Below are 13,283 nucleotides of genomic sequence, written 5' to 3'. Positions count from 1 at the left end.
TCAATGAGGTTTGCTAGCTAAGCAACTATAAGCACCAAGAGCATAAAAGTGTTGAGGTTTGCTATTTAAGCAACTATAAGCCCCAAAACATACATATAAAAACATATAATAGCATAATCATATAAGCATATAATAACTATCCTATTTTCCTTACCAAATACCGGGATGTGAAAACAAGGACGAGATTTTGGAACACTCCTAAAAACCATTAAGGAGAAGGTGAGTATTTCTAAAAGAAGAAGATGAAAAAGAAATGAATCTAAACCACCGAGAAGAGGAGCTTACTGAAATGAAACCTCAAGTTCAAAGAATTTAATTGCCTAACCATGAATGGATAACAGCAAGTTAGGATTTGAGTAGAGGAAAACTATAAAAACTAATGAAATATACATAAATGAACTAGGAATAGGAATACATTTGAATGCACTATGACCGTACTACACCTCGAAATCAAAATACACACTATGAACCTTACTTCCTAAGTGTTTAACACTCTAAAGTAAACCTAGCAGCTTGAAGGCTCTGAACTCAGCTTGAAGAATGAAAGAAATGGTTGGGTACTAGGTCCTGTTTATAGAGTTCAAGAATGAAAAGACCCTCTTTTAGCTTGAATAAAATAGTGACTTTTTAATTGAAAAACATTTGAATATTCATTTAGCAGAGGCTTAAGACTCGGTCAAAAAGATTTTGGGCTTATCAAGAGGTTATGGAATAAAATGAGCTCGGTTTCAAAATTGTTTGAAAAGCCTGCCCTAGAGCCGATATATCGCCCATGGTAGGCGATATATCGCCTGGGCTTATGTGCCCGAGGCTCGTCGAGGTGTTCGTGCGAAGTTACGTGTTTTTCGTACTCCCCGAGTGGCGATATATCGCCCCCTAGAGTTGTGATATATCGGCATACGCTGAAATATTATACACGTAATTGCATTTTTTCAGCCTAATTTGAATTGAGTAAACAGCTTTGACTGAGTCCTATAATGGTTTCAAGGCTGCTGGCAGACTCTGGGATTTTCAAATATTACTCTTAATAAACTATTCCTCAAAAATACTTAATTTCTCAATAAACATGCACATGACAAGTGTCATGATCTTATTGGGTCTATCTAAACCTTATAGTATCATAAATATCATCTTCATAATCAGTTATATTAATCAAACCTTATGTTATAATTAATATTCTTAAACTATAGGTTAAACTTATAAAATCTATAAGTGTTGCTACGAGTGTTCAACTAAGTCCCCGCTTGAACCAAAATCCACAGTAATAAACATACTACAACTATTACTAGTTATTACTACTACTACTACTATCTAACTAGCTAAGTAAAGTTCTTGGACTCTACACACGTAATGAGAAAATACTTGTAATGAATACAATAATTGGGAAGAATAATTGGTTATGCACAGTTCCTTTTATTTCTCGTAATAAATGGACAATCGTGTCTGTACGAGTGATCGAAAATTTGATCTTACACTTATAAGCGATTAGTCATATGACTGGCTAACTCTTGTTCATAACTTGTACAAAGTAAAATTAATACAAGCCAATTCTTTAAAAAGAATGGTTTATTGATAATACTTGCACAGGTGTTCTCCATTCCAATAGCAAGGAATGAGATCTTCATTTAAGAGAGCAATTTTATAAGTGCCTAGTTGAAGGACTTCTTTGATTTGGTATGGACCTTCCCAGTTAGGTCAAAGCACTTCAGCAGCTTGATCGCGGGTGTTAAGAAAAACTATTCTAAGTACCAAATATCCCACATTAAATTTTCTTTCGTGTACTTTGGAGTTGAAATACCAAGCAACCTTTTGCTGATAAGCTGCTACTCGGAGAGCTTGCTCGCACCTTTCATCGACCAAATCCAGAGATTCCATCAATAACTGACTATTAACACTTTGATCATATGCCAACCTTCGATGCGATGGTGGATCTAATTCAACATGCAACACGGCTTCATATCCATAAGCCAAAGAAAATGGAGTATGGCCCATTGTTGTTCCATGGGATGTTCTATACGACCAAAGGACATCAGGTTACTGTTCTGGCCATGCCCCCTTCACTTCCTCAAGCCTTTCCTTTGGGGTATCCTTCAATGTCTTGTTGACAGTTTTAACCTGTCTGTTTTTCTGTGGATGAGCTACTGAAGAAAAAATCTTGATAATCCTGTGCCTTTCGCAAAAATCTATGAACAGATCGCTGTCAAACTGTGTGCCATTGTCTGAGACAATCTTTCTAGGCAACCCATAGCAACACACGATGTTCTTGACCACAAAATCCATGACCTTCTTGGTTGTTATTGTTGCCAGCGGCTCAGCTTCGACCCACTTCGTGAAGTAGTCAACAGCAACCACAGCATACTTGACGTTGCCTTTTCCCGTGGGCAAAGACCCGATCAAATCTATCCCCTTATTGCGAATGGCCATGGGCTTTGCATCTGTTTTAGCTCATTAGGGGCTGCTTGCGGTATCTTGGAGAATCTTTGGCACTTGTTGCACTTTCAAACAAAATCCACAGAGTCTTCATTCATCGTTGGCCAGAAGTATCCTTGCCTTAGGATCTTTTTGGACAAACTTTTCCCCCCAGCATGATCCCCGTAGAAGCCCTCATGGACTTCTCGCATTAATTATTTGGCATTTTCCTTTGAAACACACCTCAGGAGTGGAATTGAGTATCTTCTTCTGTATAAAACTCCATCGAGCAGGATGAATCAAGTTGACTGCCTCTGGAGGGCTCTTGCTTTGTTTCTGTCTGTCGGCAGTACTCCATGCTAGTACTCATTGAAGGGTGTCATCCATGTGTCTGTTGCTTGGATTACCAGGGAGGACTCTTCTGCTTGGATGCTTGGTGCAGACAAACACTTAACAGGCACTATATTTAAGGTATCAGCATCCTTTGCACTTGCTAACTTGGCCAAAGAATCAGCGTTTGAGTTCTGGTCGCAAGGTACTTGCTAGAGAGTATATTTTTCGAAATGTGCCAATAAATCCTTTGATTTGTTCAAATAAGCAACCATCTTCAGACCCCGGGCTTGATATTCTCCAGTAATTTGATTAACCACTAACTGGGAGTCACTATAGATTTCGAGTGACTTTATGTTCATATCCTTGGCTAATCTTAATCCTGCGAGCAAAGCTTTGTACTCGGCTTCGTTATTGGACGATGTGAAGTCGAATCTGATTGCACAGTGGAATCGATGTCCCTCAAGCATGACTAAGATCACACCTGCTCCATCATTGTGATCGTTGGAAGAGCCATCGAACAACTTCCATGAAGGAATATGGCTTTGGAGTTCAGGCTCTTCTATCGGTTCAGTATCCTAGAGCTCAGTGAGTTCTGCGACAAAGTCTGCTAGAGCCTGTCCCTTCATAGCCACTCATGGCAAGTAAGAAATATCGAATTGTCCAAGTTCAACTGGCCATTTCAACAATCGACCGGCGGCTTCTGGTTTTTGCAGAACTTGCTATAGTGGCTGGTCAGTGAGTACTACGATGGGGTGAGCTTGGAAGTATGGTCACAGCTTTCTGGAGGCTAACATCAAGCAATAGGCTAATTTCTCAATGGGCGGATATCACAGTTCTGCTCCTATTAGCCTCTTGCTTATATAATACACAGCTTTTTGTACATGTTCCTCCTCTCTGATCAAGGCAGCACTAGCAACATACTTGGTGACTGCCAAATAGATGAACAAAGTTTCTTTCTCGACCGGCTTTGACAAAATTGGTGGTTGCGACATATGAGACTTTAGAGCCTGGAAAGCCTACTCGCACTCTTCCGTCCACTCGAATTTCTTATTGCCCCTAAGTAGATTAAAAAATGGAACGCACTTGTCCATTGATTTGGAGATACATCTACTTAAAGCGGTAATCCTCCCAGTTAAACTTTGAACATCTTTTTTTTTTTTTGGCGACTTAATCTCGATCACGGCCTTGATCTTTTTGGAATTAGCTTCGATACCTCATGAGTTCACTATAAATCCCAAAAATTTCCCTCATCCAACTCCGAAGGAACACTTAAGGGGATTAAGCTTCATTTGATATTTATTTAAGACGTTGAAGCACTCTCGTAGGTCCCTAATGTGTTCTTCTGCCTTCTTCGACTTAACCAGCATGTCATCAACATATACCTCCATATTTACACCAATTAGCTCTTTGAACATGTGATTGACTAATCGCTGGTAAGTCGCACCAGCATTTTTCAAACCGAAAGGCATTACTTTGTAACACTAAAGCCCTGTATCGTTCCAAAAGCTAGTGTGTTCCTCATCAGGTGGGTGCATACTGATCTGATTGTATCCAGAGTATGCATCCATGAATGATAGGATCTTGTGCCCTGAAGTGGCATCGACCAGCTGATCGATCCTTGGGAGTGGGAAACAATCCTTCGGGCAAGCTTTATTGAGGTCTGTGAAATCCACGCATGTTCTCCACTTGCCATTTGGCTTGGGAACCAGTACGGGATTAGAGACTCACAATGGATAAAATGCTACCCTGATGAATATGTTCTCCTTTAGCTTCTCGACTTCTTCTTTTAATGCTTTTGATCTATCTTTGTCGAGCAGCCTCCTTTTCTGTTGTACTGGTGGAAAACTTTTATCTACGATCAAGACATGGCTAATAACTGTCAGGTCAATCCCAACCATATCTTTATGTGACCAAGCAAACACCTCCTGGTTCTTCTTCAAAAATTCCACCAGTTTTTGTTTTTTTGTTTTCTTTAAGTTTTAACCAACCTTCACAACCCTAGTCGAATCTACCTCATCAAGTTGGACCTCCTCGAGGTCCTCGACTAGTCCTACATCTTTCTCAAAATCCCCAAAGCCAGGATCTAAATCCCTATTCTCACTTTGGGCAATACCCTATTTGGTGACATCCTCACCTGATTGGGCTTGTATTTCATTGGCCAATATCAACCCTTTCTGGTCTCCTTCTCTCGATCCACCCCTTTTCGCCTTGGTAATCGAGGAATTATAGCATTCCCGTGCTTCTCGCTAGTTTCCCAACACGCATCCTACCCCTGCGTCGGTTGGAAACTTCATGGCAATGTGCCAGACCGAGGTTACCGCTCGTAGGTCGACTAGAATAGGTCTTCCAATCACAACATTATATGTAGAAGGACAATCAACTACTATAAAAGTAGTGACAAATGTCCTGTTCACAGGTGGAGTTCCTGCTGTGATTGGAAGCCTAATCGACCTCGTTGGAGTGAGCCTTTGGCCAGAAAAACCATAATTGGTTTGGTTGCATGGCTTCAAATCCTTCACTGACAACTTCATCCTTTCCAGCGAAGACTTGTACATAATGTTTACTGAGCTCCCTGTGTCCACAAACACCCGCTTAACCATCATATTGGCGATCTGGACGTCCATGACCAGAGGGCCCGAATGGGGAAACCAGACATGCTGAGCGTCAAGCTCAGAGAAAGTTATTAGTTCTTCATTTGTTTGAGCTTTCTTGATAGTTCGCTCCTCTACATTCAGCATTTCAATGTCCTGGTCATGGCGTAAGGTTCGGGCGTATCGCTCCCTTGCCTTCCCACTATCTCCTACTAGGTGTGGGCCACCACAGATGGTCAGCAATGTACCCACCACTGGAGTTGGCTATAAAGGGGGCGAGCGTTGGCATACAGGTGCCTACTCGTTGCCTCCTTGAGCCTCTCACTCAGAACCTCCAGTGGCTCGTACATAACTTCTCAGGTGTCCTTGTCTGATAAGGAACTCAATTTCATCTTTAAGTTAATTACACTCATTGGTGTCATGACCATAGTCATTGTGAAAACGACAAAACTTGGTTGTATCTCTCTTGGAGATATCTTTCTTTATCGGCGTTGGTCGCTTGTAAGGGACAGTGGTGTTGGTCACCCGGTACACATCAGCTCTGCTTTCGACTAGGGTCGTGTAATTGGTGAACCTTGGCTCGTATTTGTTACTTTTAGGGCATTTATTCTCAGACGTTGACGGCTCGTGGTTCGCCCTTTTTCCACTGTTTTCCCGTTGTTTTTGCCGTTGCCATTGGGTTTCCCCGACCCGTTGGCGGCTTTGGCGGGATCTTCCTTCGGCCCCTTGTCGTCTGCACGCGCCTTCCCTTCGTTAGAAATTGCCTCTTCGAGCTTGATGTACCAGTCATCTCGGTCCATAAATTGTTGGGTGCTCTTCACCACATTCTTCCTTAAACTGTTCTAGAAGGGTGAGTAGCACTAGACTTCAGCAATAAGTTCCTCATCTTCCCCTTATCACTAGCTATCGTATCTCCAACGGCGGCGGCTCGCATAAAACGCTGGACATATTCCTTCAAGGATTCTCCTTCCTTCTGGCGTATCTCGACCAGTTGGTTGGCTTCAGTCGGATGTACTCGACCAGCGTAAAACTACCCGTAGAACTCTTTCATGAACATTTTCCATGACACTATGCTAGCAAGAGGGAATTTGAAAAACCACTCCTGAGCAGTATCGGATAAGGTGGCCAGAAAGATTTTGTAGCAAGCATCATCCGAAACCTTCTGGATGTCCATTTGTATCTCAAATTTATTCACATGAGATATTGGGTCTCCAAATCCATCGAAGTTGGGTAACACTGGCATCTTAAATTTGCTTGGGGTTTCTTCCATCGCTATTCTTTGTGTGAAAGGAGTGCCTCTTCCCTGATCATACTCGATGTGGGATGTTCGGCTCCCTACTAACTGTTGGACGGCTTGATTCAGTGCGTCGATATGGGCATGTACTGCGTCTGGTACTGTTGGGGTGACCGGTGTTGGAGGAGCGTACTCGTCGTGCCTTTCTCGCCTATCGTTGAGCACATCCCTCAAGTCGTCATCCCTACGCCTTTGCTCGCTAGCGCCCAGTCGATCAAAGACGTTAGGTTGCCTAGGCTGCCCCCTAGCATTCTGGCTCGTCAGCCTATTTTCTCTTGGTGGGGGATTCCATTCTCCACCCATCTCTCCTTGCCTTCGACCAGCATTTCCTCTGCCGAAATCAACTTCATTGTAGTCATGCCCATCCCTAAAATGCGACTGGCTATGGCGCGACCTGCTAATCGCACTATTTCCTCTTCTTGCTGGCACGTCCCAAGCGGCAGGGGGAGGCCTGCATTGGTCGGTAGGTCCCCAGGCATTATTATGTAGTGGGGGGCCCCTGACCGCAGAGCCTGAATCGACTTTCCATCTGCTAGCAGAAAGACATTGTCCGCTGCTCGGTGGATTTGGCTCCTTGGCAGTTTGGCGTCTAGGGCTTCGGGGAGGCTGCCCGGCGCTATTCTGCCTTTGATGCTGGGGATTATCTCGACCAGCATGAGAAGGTGGTTGCTGCTCAGGATCTTGAAATGGAATATCCTATTGAGCAGCAGGAGGTTGCTCCTGCCTTTGAGGGCTTGCCGGTTAAGGTGGAGTGTGGTGATGTTGTGGATGATTTGGATGTGGACCTTGTTGTGGTGGTACACTGGGTGGTTGATCAGGTTGAGAAACAGGTGCAAGTTGTCCTCGTGCTAACTGAATGGCTGCCTCCAGGGCGACAATGGTGTCCCTCTGTCGGCGGTCCATGTCGGCATGCTGCTCATTCAACTCTTGACGTTGTCAGTCAACTATATGATATGACTAGGATATATAATAATGGTATGTTTAATTACTTATCTATCCGTTGACCCTCGAATTGGTCAACGACACAGACTCAGATAAAACGATAGAAAATAAGATGAAAATGAGATGAAATCAAGACGAACAGATAAATAACACGAAAGATTTATAGTGGTTCGGCCCCAATAAAATAGTAATAACCTACGTCCACTTAGTGTTCTTATTGATGTAGAATTCCAAGAATAGTGATCAATGAACTAGGGTTCACGAGTTTCACCAGATCTCAGATGAATACAATTGTGGCGGATAACAACACTCTTTCTCTCTCTTAGAATTCTGAAGCTCAAAAGTTCAAAAAGCAAAAGTCCCCTCCCTTGAGCCCTATAATCCTTATTTATAGGCTCAAGGAGTTTTGCATGGGCCAATGAGCCTTAATTACATTTGATACGGGCGTATCTAGATAATAACGAAAATTATAATTAATACGTAATTATAAGATTGCATATCTAAAGGGAATAAATGAATATATGTGACCAGGCTGGTCGCCCATAATTATGATGCCTAATGAGCCAATGATCCTCTGATCGAGGGTCGAGCAAATTATACTAACTTAAAACTGCCACATGCATCCCACGTGTAGGCCAATCCTGCCTCGTCATCAGGTAGTCCGTTTTTGGGTAAACACTATCTAAAGTCAATATCGGTCAAGTCCGATGTAACAAATACATCTGATATTATCTACTTTGCTAATTTCTGGAAATAACATAACACTACAATGTGTAAGTAGATCATATCGTAGATTGGCAGGTCAGTGTAAACCATGTGCATTGACTAATCTTAGGACTAACTTATTTTTGAATGTATAATCATATTTATATTCTACTGTGATTACGTCACTATAAATATAATTAGATATATGCTCGAGATTTAATAGAAGTTTATATTAAACAAATAATCATGAAAATAAAACATGTGAGCAAAGTGATTGACCAATTCAAAAATGATTTCTATTCTTTTATTCATAATAAAATAAGATTACAAAGCAATTGGGTTTTCATTAGGGCATAAAACCCCAACACACGTCGCCATCGACTTTCATTTCATTCGTGATCAAGTTCAACGTGGTACTCTTCGAGTCGCTTACATTGCTTCCGATGATCAATTTGTTGATGCTCTCACCAAACCACTTTCCAGAACACGATTTCTTCTTCTCAAAGACAAGATTGGACTTCACTCTCGAACTCCAACTTCAGGGAGCATTGCAGAAGATGTGGTCAATATAACAAATTAAATACTTGTTATAACTTATTTATTTGAATAAGTTTGTTATTATATTCTAGGAATTAGTTTTACTACGTTGACAAAGCTTTGCATTATATGTAAATATAACTCTATATATACATAATTCTATCAATGACAACATATGCCATATTTTTCCATATCTACATCTCATTATCATGAACTACGAAAAAATTTGTGTCTATTATTCATAGTTTATAGCAAGCCTAATTCTCTCTTATAAATTTTTTAATTATCAACTGACGAAACACATACATTTAGAGCATGTGGGTCAGGTCTAGGGACGACGCATTTCCATCCCGGAGGCGATGCCTCACCTAGGCTGAAAAACATTGAGAAACCGTAACAGACGACGCATCGCCTGTCACCAGTCTATGTGTCACCTAGTGCCAAGCAATGCATCGCCTAACATGTATGTACGGTTATGTGGTTTTAGCTCCAAATGAAGTGTTCAAAGCTCTAAACCTATTGATTAGAATTAATGACGATGTCTATACTATAAATAAATGGTTATTAGAATTGTAATGTCTTGATAACACTTTTCAACTCTCTCTCTTTTGAGCTCTCAAAAATCATAAGTTTTCTCTAAGAAACTCATCAAGAATTACTTGACTTGTGTGAGTTTCAAAGACTTGTTTAATCAAACTTCTTATTTCATTTGGTTGAAGCTTCAAGCAACTTTGGAAAGGCTTTGAATATAGATTTTGGACAGTAATGTATTTATTGTGGCAAGCCTAGGTTTCCAAAACAAATGTTGTATTTCTCTAAAGCCCTAACTTTATAATTATGTTAATCTATTGTGATTTACTTACTTAATTGTGATATACTTATTTAATTGTGATATTGATGATATTTCATTCTTTAAATTGTATTTATTATTGTTTGTATTGATGATTAAATAATATTTCTAAATTAATGTTATAATTACTTAATTACTTATGGTTCTTTAATTATCAAGAATAATATTCATACGTTTGTGAGGCCAAAGCTCCGCGGATGTGCAATAACACTAGTCGACACTCCGGCCAAGAGGTTAGAAGAGAAAAAGAAAGAAAACTTCCGATTTTCAATGGGCGAAGATAGAGGTTGGAGAGGAAGAGCAGGGATTGGACCATTACCACTCTTAGGGCCGTGCATTTTGTCTTTCTAAACTACGGGTGAATAACTCCTGTCATAATTAGGTAATAAAGCTACAAAAGATATTCTTTTATTATAATAGATAAACAAAAAATATTACAATATGGCTTAATTTATAGCTAGATCAAACGAAACATATATTAGTTAATCAAATTAAGAACTAATTATCCTACATGGATTTATGATCAGTTTTAAACAAGTCTAAGCAGCATTCAGTGGCGAGTCCTCTGTCCCAGAATTTCTGATAGTAATCTGCATAGGTGAAGCTCCTATACACTGCTGGATTTTGTTCATTGATCAGATCCTTGGCTGGCTCTACAATGGCATCTGGGGATGGACAGTAGAAAGTTGGCACTGATAAACGCTCCATGCTACTGTTTACCACAGCTCGATGAAGCACACTCTTATACCGATCGTTGCTAATCACCTGTTTACAAGTGAAGACACCAAAATTATTCATCATTTTGAGTTGTTTGATGTCGACAATGAAGTTTGGTAGGAATTTAAAAAAAAAAAAAAAGTTTGATTCCTTGACCGAGTCCCGTTTAAAGTACTACACATTTCTAGATGATTAATTATATATACGTATGATAATATAATAATAATATCCAACCAATTAAAAAAGTATATGCAGTTACATAATGTCATCTTAAAAAAGTTTGATTTGAAGCCGAGCGAGAGTATATATTCTTTAACACCGAGAACGAAGCTTTATTCGATTTGTTTTTGTACTATATCTAACATATTTTCTGTCCCCGCGGAAACTTTTGTGCACCTAAAATCAAAATGACTTGTGTCCTTTTGATCCCGAATCTTGATCCACTTTTCAAAAGAGCAGAAAAAAGATAAAAGAAAATGAGATTTTAAAAAGCTGTATTGAGTAATCATGAATTCATGATTATGATGATGATGATGAGTAGAATATGCTTATTATTAATTACCTGCATTTGATCTCCTATGTTGATAATAAAAGTGTTGGGAATAGGATTGACTGCGACCCATTTTCCATTCTTAAGCACTTGCAGTCCAGGAACTTGGTCTTGAAGAAGGACCGTAATCAGATTGGGATCAGTGTGACCAGGTAATCCATAAGTGAGCTCTGGCTCAGGACATTGTGGGTAGTAATTCAAGGCCATGTGTTGACCATGCTTGCCTAAAGCCTTTTCAATGGAGTCTCTTTTCAGTCCTAAGCTCTCTGATATGGCCCCCAATATTCTCAGAACTAGTTCTCTCACACTCGTGCAGTACTTGGCTACGTCTTCCCTGATAAAGACAAAACCAAAAAGAGTCGAGTTATAAAGTAGTAACTTGATACTACAGGTGGTAGTAACACTTAATATATACAGAGAAGAGACTATATATTATATATACGTGTGTACAGTAATAAGTACCTAAAGGAAGGTGGGTTAGAGGGCCATTCATGGACATAATCTTCAAGAGGGTGGCAATAGAGCCTTAAAAAATCCCTCCAATTTGAGACTTTTTCAGTCTTGACGTTGAAACTGGTTGAAAGTCTGGTGGTTTTCGTGGGGTCGTCGGAGTAACTCTTCAACCTCTCCGCCTCCGGCATCTGGAAAAACTCCTTTGCTATTCTCAACATAGTTTCTACTATCTCCTCTGCTATTCCATGGTTTTTAACCTGGTCATCACTCACAACATTACATACAAATATGTATATATACATACACACTAATGTATATGCATATGTGTGCATATATATTATATATGCATATACCTGAAAGAAACCGTCGACTTGACAAGCTTGGCCAATTTGTTGGATGACTTGGGAGTGGTTGGGGCCATGGAGGTCCTGAAGATCAATGAGAGGGATGGAGTGAGCGGCGGAGGATTCGACTGCGGAGAGGTTAGGGCGGTCGGAGAGTGGGCGGACATAGTTTGAGGGAACATATTTGGCTTCGGAAGCTAAGTCGGTGAGAAGAAGCTTGTTAGTGATAGCCATGATAATTTAATTTTGTTAAGAATAAAGGTATAATTAAGCTAATTAAACCGACTAATAGATGATTAGCTTAATGGAGAGAAACTTTGAAATTTGGTGTGGTGAAAGTGAGGTGGTGTGATGCCAATTTATAGAGTAATGAATCTTACTTGATGATGTAATTCAATTAGGGTGGTGGTGGTGGTACCGACAAGTTGGTCCAACAAAATAATAAAATATAAATGTGATTATTTTTTTTTTTCTTCTTCTTTATTTTGATTTTGACATGACAAGAATATATAAAGTGAATCTGAGAAACTTGAGGGGTTATTCATGGAATGAGGAATTGTATTGAAAAAAAAATGTGATGTAAATTTATAACATTTACAAAATATTTTATTACATTATAAACAGTGGTACGTATTTTATTCCCTTTTTAAAAAGTGTGTCGTTCTCTTGTTAATTATTAGTGAATTGTGTACCTCATAATATTTTTATTTGTTATTTTTCTCGGCATCTATGTTGTTCATTTTATATATACATATATTTATATATTAGGGACAAACAATATATAATATACAAGTTTGTTTAGTTTTATTTATAAAATTTATTAATTATTTTTATTAAATTTATATTAATATCATATAAATTTTAAATAAATATCTTATTTTAATTAAATAATTTATTTATTTTTATTTAAGTTTATGTTTGTTTCAATTTTTGAATTTAGGAGTGACAACAAAATACTATATATATTATATTTTTAATGTAATATTAAATATTATACGTAAATTTTAAATTTAATAAATTTCTTGCTAGTTTAAAAAAAATAACTTGTTGCTGATTCACAATATATTATATTATATATTTAATATGATATTATTGTAATAAGTGAGTTTAAGTTTAATTAAATTATATTTAAGTTATAAAAAGTGTGATTTTATTATTTTTAAATAATTATCATGGTAAAATGTCTAAAAAGTATCATATTTTAATTTATTTAATTATTTATTATTTTTAAATAATTATCATGGTAAAATATCTCAAAAATATCTTTTTTTAATTTTTTATTTTATTTTATTTTATTTAAGTTTAAGTGTTTACAAACTACCGTTAAATATAAAAATATTCTGTTAAATATAATAATATTCCGTTAAAGTTAATATTAACAAAATAAAAAAGCTTTAAAATTAAAAATTTCTATTATCTACGTACTTATTATATAGAAAATATATATCCTATGAAAATTGAAAAGGTACTTTTGTTCCCTCTTTGTTATGGCGTGCTTAATAAAATAAAAACTTACAAGATATAATTATTATTATTATTATTTTTAAAAAAAATGAAA

At 38.3% G+C, this 13,283-nt stretch overlaps 1 protein-coding gene across 2 annotated transcripts; it reads right to left on the bottom strand.

The window, feature by feature from the left end:
* Positions 1-10,047: 10,047 nt before the first annotated feature.
* On the bottom strand, positions 10,048-12,047 carry LOC133778171 (protein DMR6-LIKE OXYGENASE 2-like). Of its 2 annotated transcripts, none has more exons than XM_062218033.1 (4): positions 11,735-12,047; positions 11,391-11,638; positions 10,941-11,262; positions 10,048-10,426 (listed from the first exon to the last, which is right to left on the bottom strand). In XM_062218033.1, exons 1-4 carry the CDS (start codon positions 11,957-11,959, stop codon positions 10,169-10,171), a joined length of 1,053 nt encoding a protein of 350 aa, XP_062074017.1. In that variant the 5' UTR covers positions 11,960-12,047; the 3' UTR covers positions 10,048-10,168. The 2 variants fall into 2 exon arrangements, with proteins under 2 accessions (XP_062074017.1, XP_062074018.1); XM_062218034.1 differs by lacking the exon at positions 10,048-10,426 and adding an exon at positions 10,510-10,821.
* Positions 12,048-13,283: the final 1,236 nt, after the last annotated feature.

This window comes from Humulus lupulus, chromosome 5 (assembly GCF_963169125.1).
Source record: "Humulus lupulus chromosome 5, drHumLupu1.1, whole genome shotgun sequence".
NCBI lineage: Eukaryota > Viridiplantae > Streptophyta > Magnoliopsida > Rosales > Cannabaceae > Humulus > Humulus lupulus.
This window is presented reverse-complemented; position numbering and strand designations above follow the sequence as displayed.

Bases quoted from the DNA above. Each gene is read 5' to 3' on its own strand.
- LOC133778171 (XM_062218033.1), bottom strand. From the start codon at position 11,959: ATGGCTATCACTAACAAGCTTCTTCTCACCGACTTAGCTTCCGAAGCC. The intron at 11,639-11,734 runs GTATATGCATAT...AGTGATGACCAG, and splicing joins AAGTCGACGGTTTCTTTCAG to GTTAAAAACCATGGAATAGC. The intron at 11,263-11,390 runs GTACTTATTACT...TGTCTTTATCAG, and splicing joins TCTAACCCACCTTCCTTTAG to GGAAGACGTAGCCAAGTACT.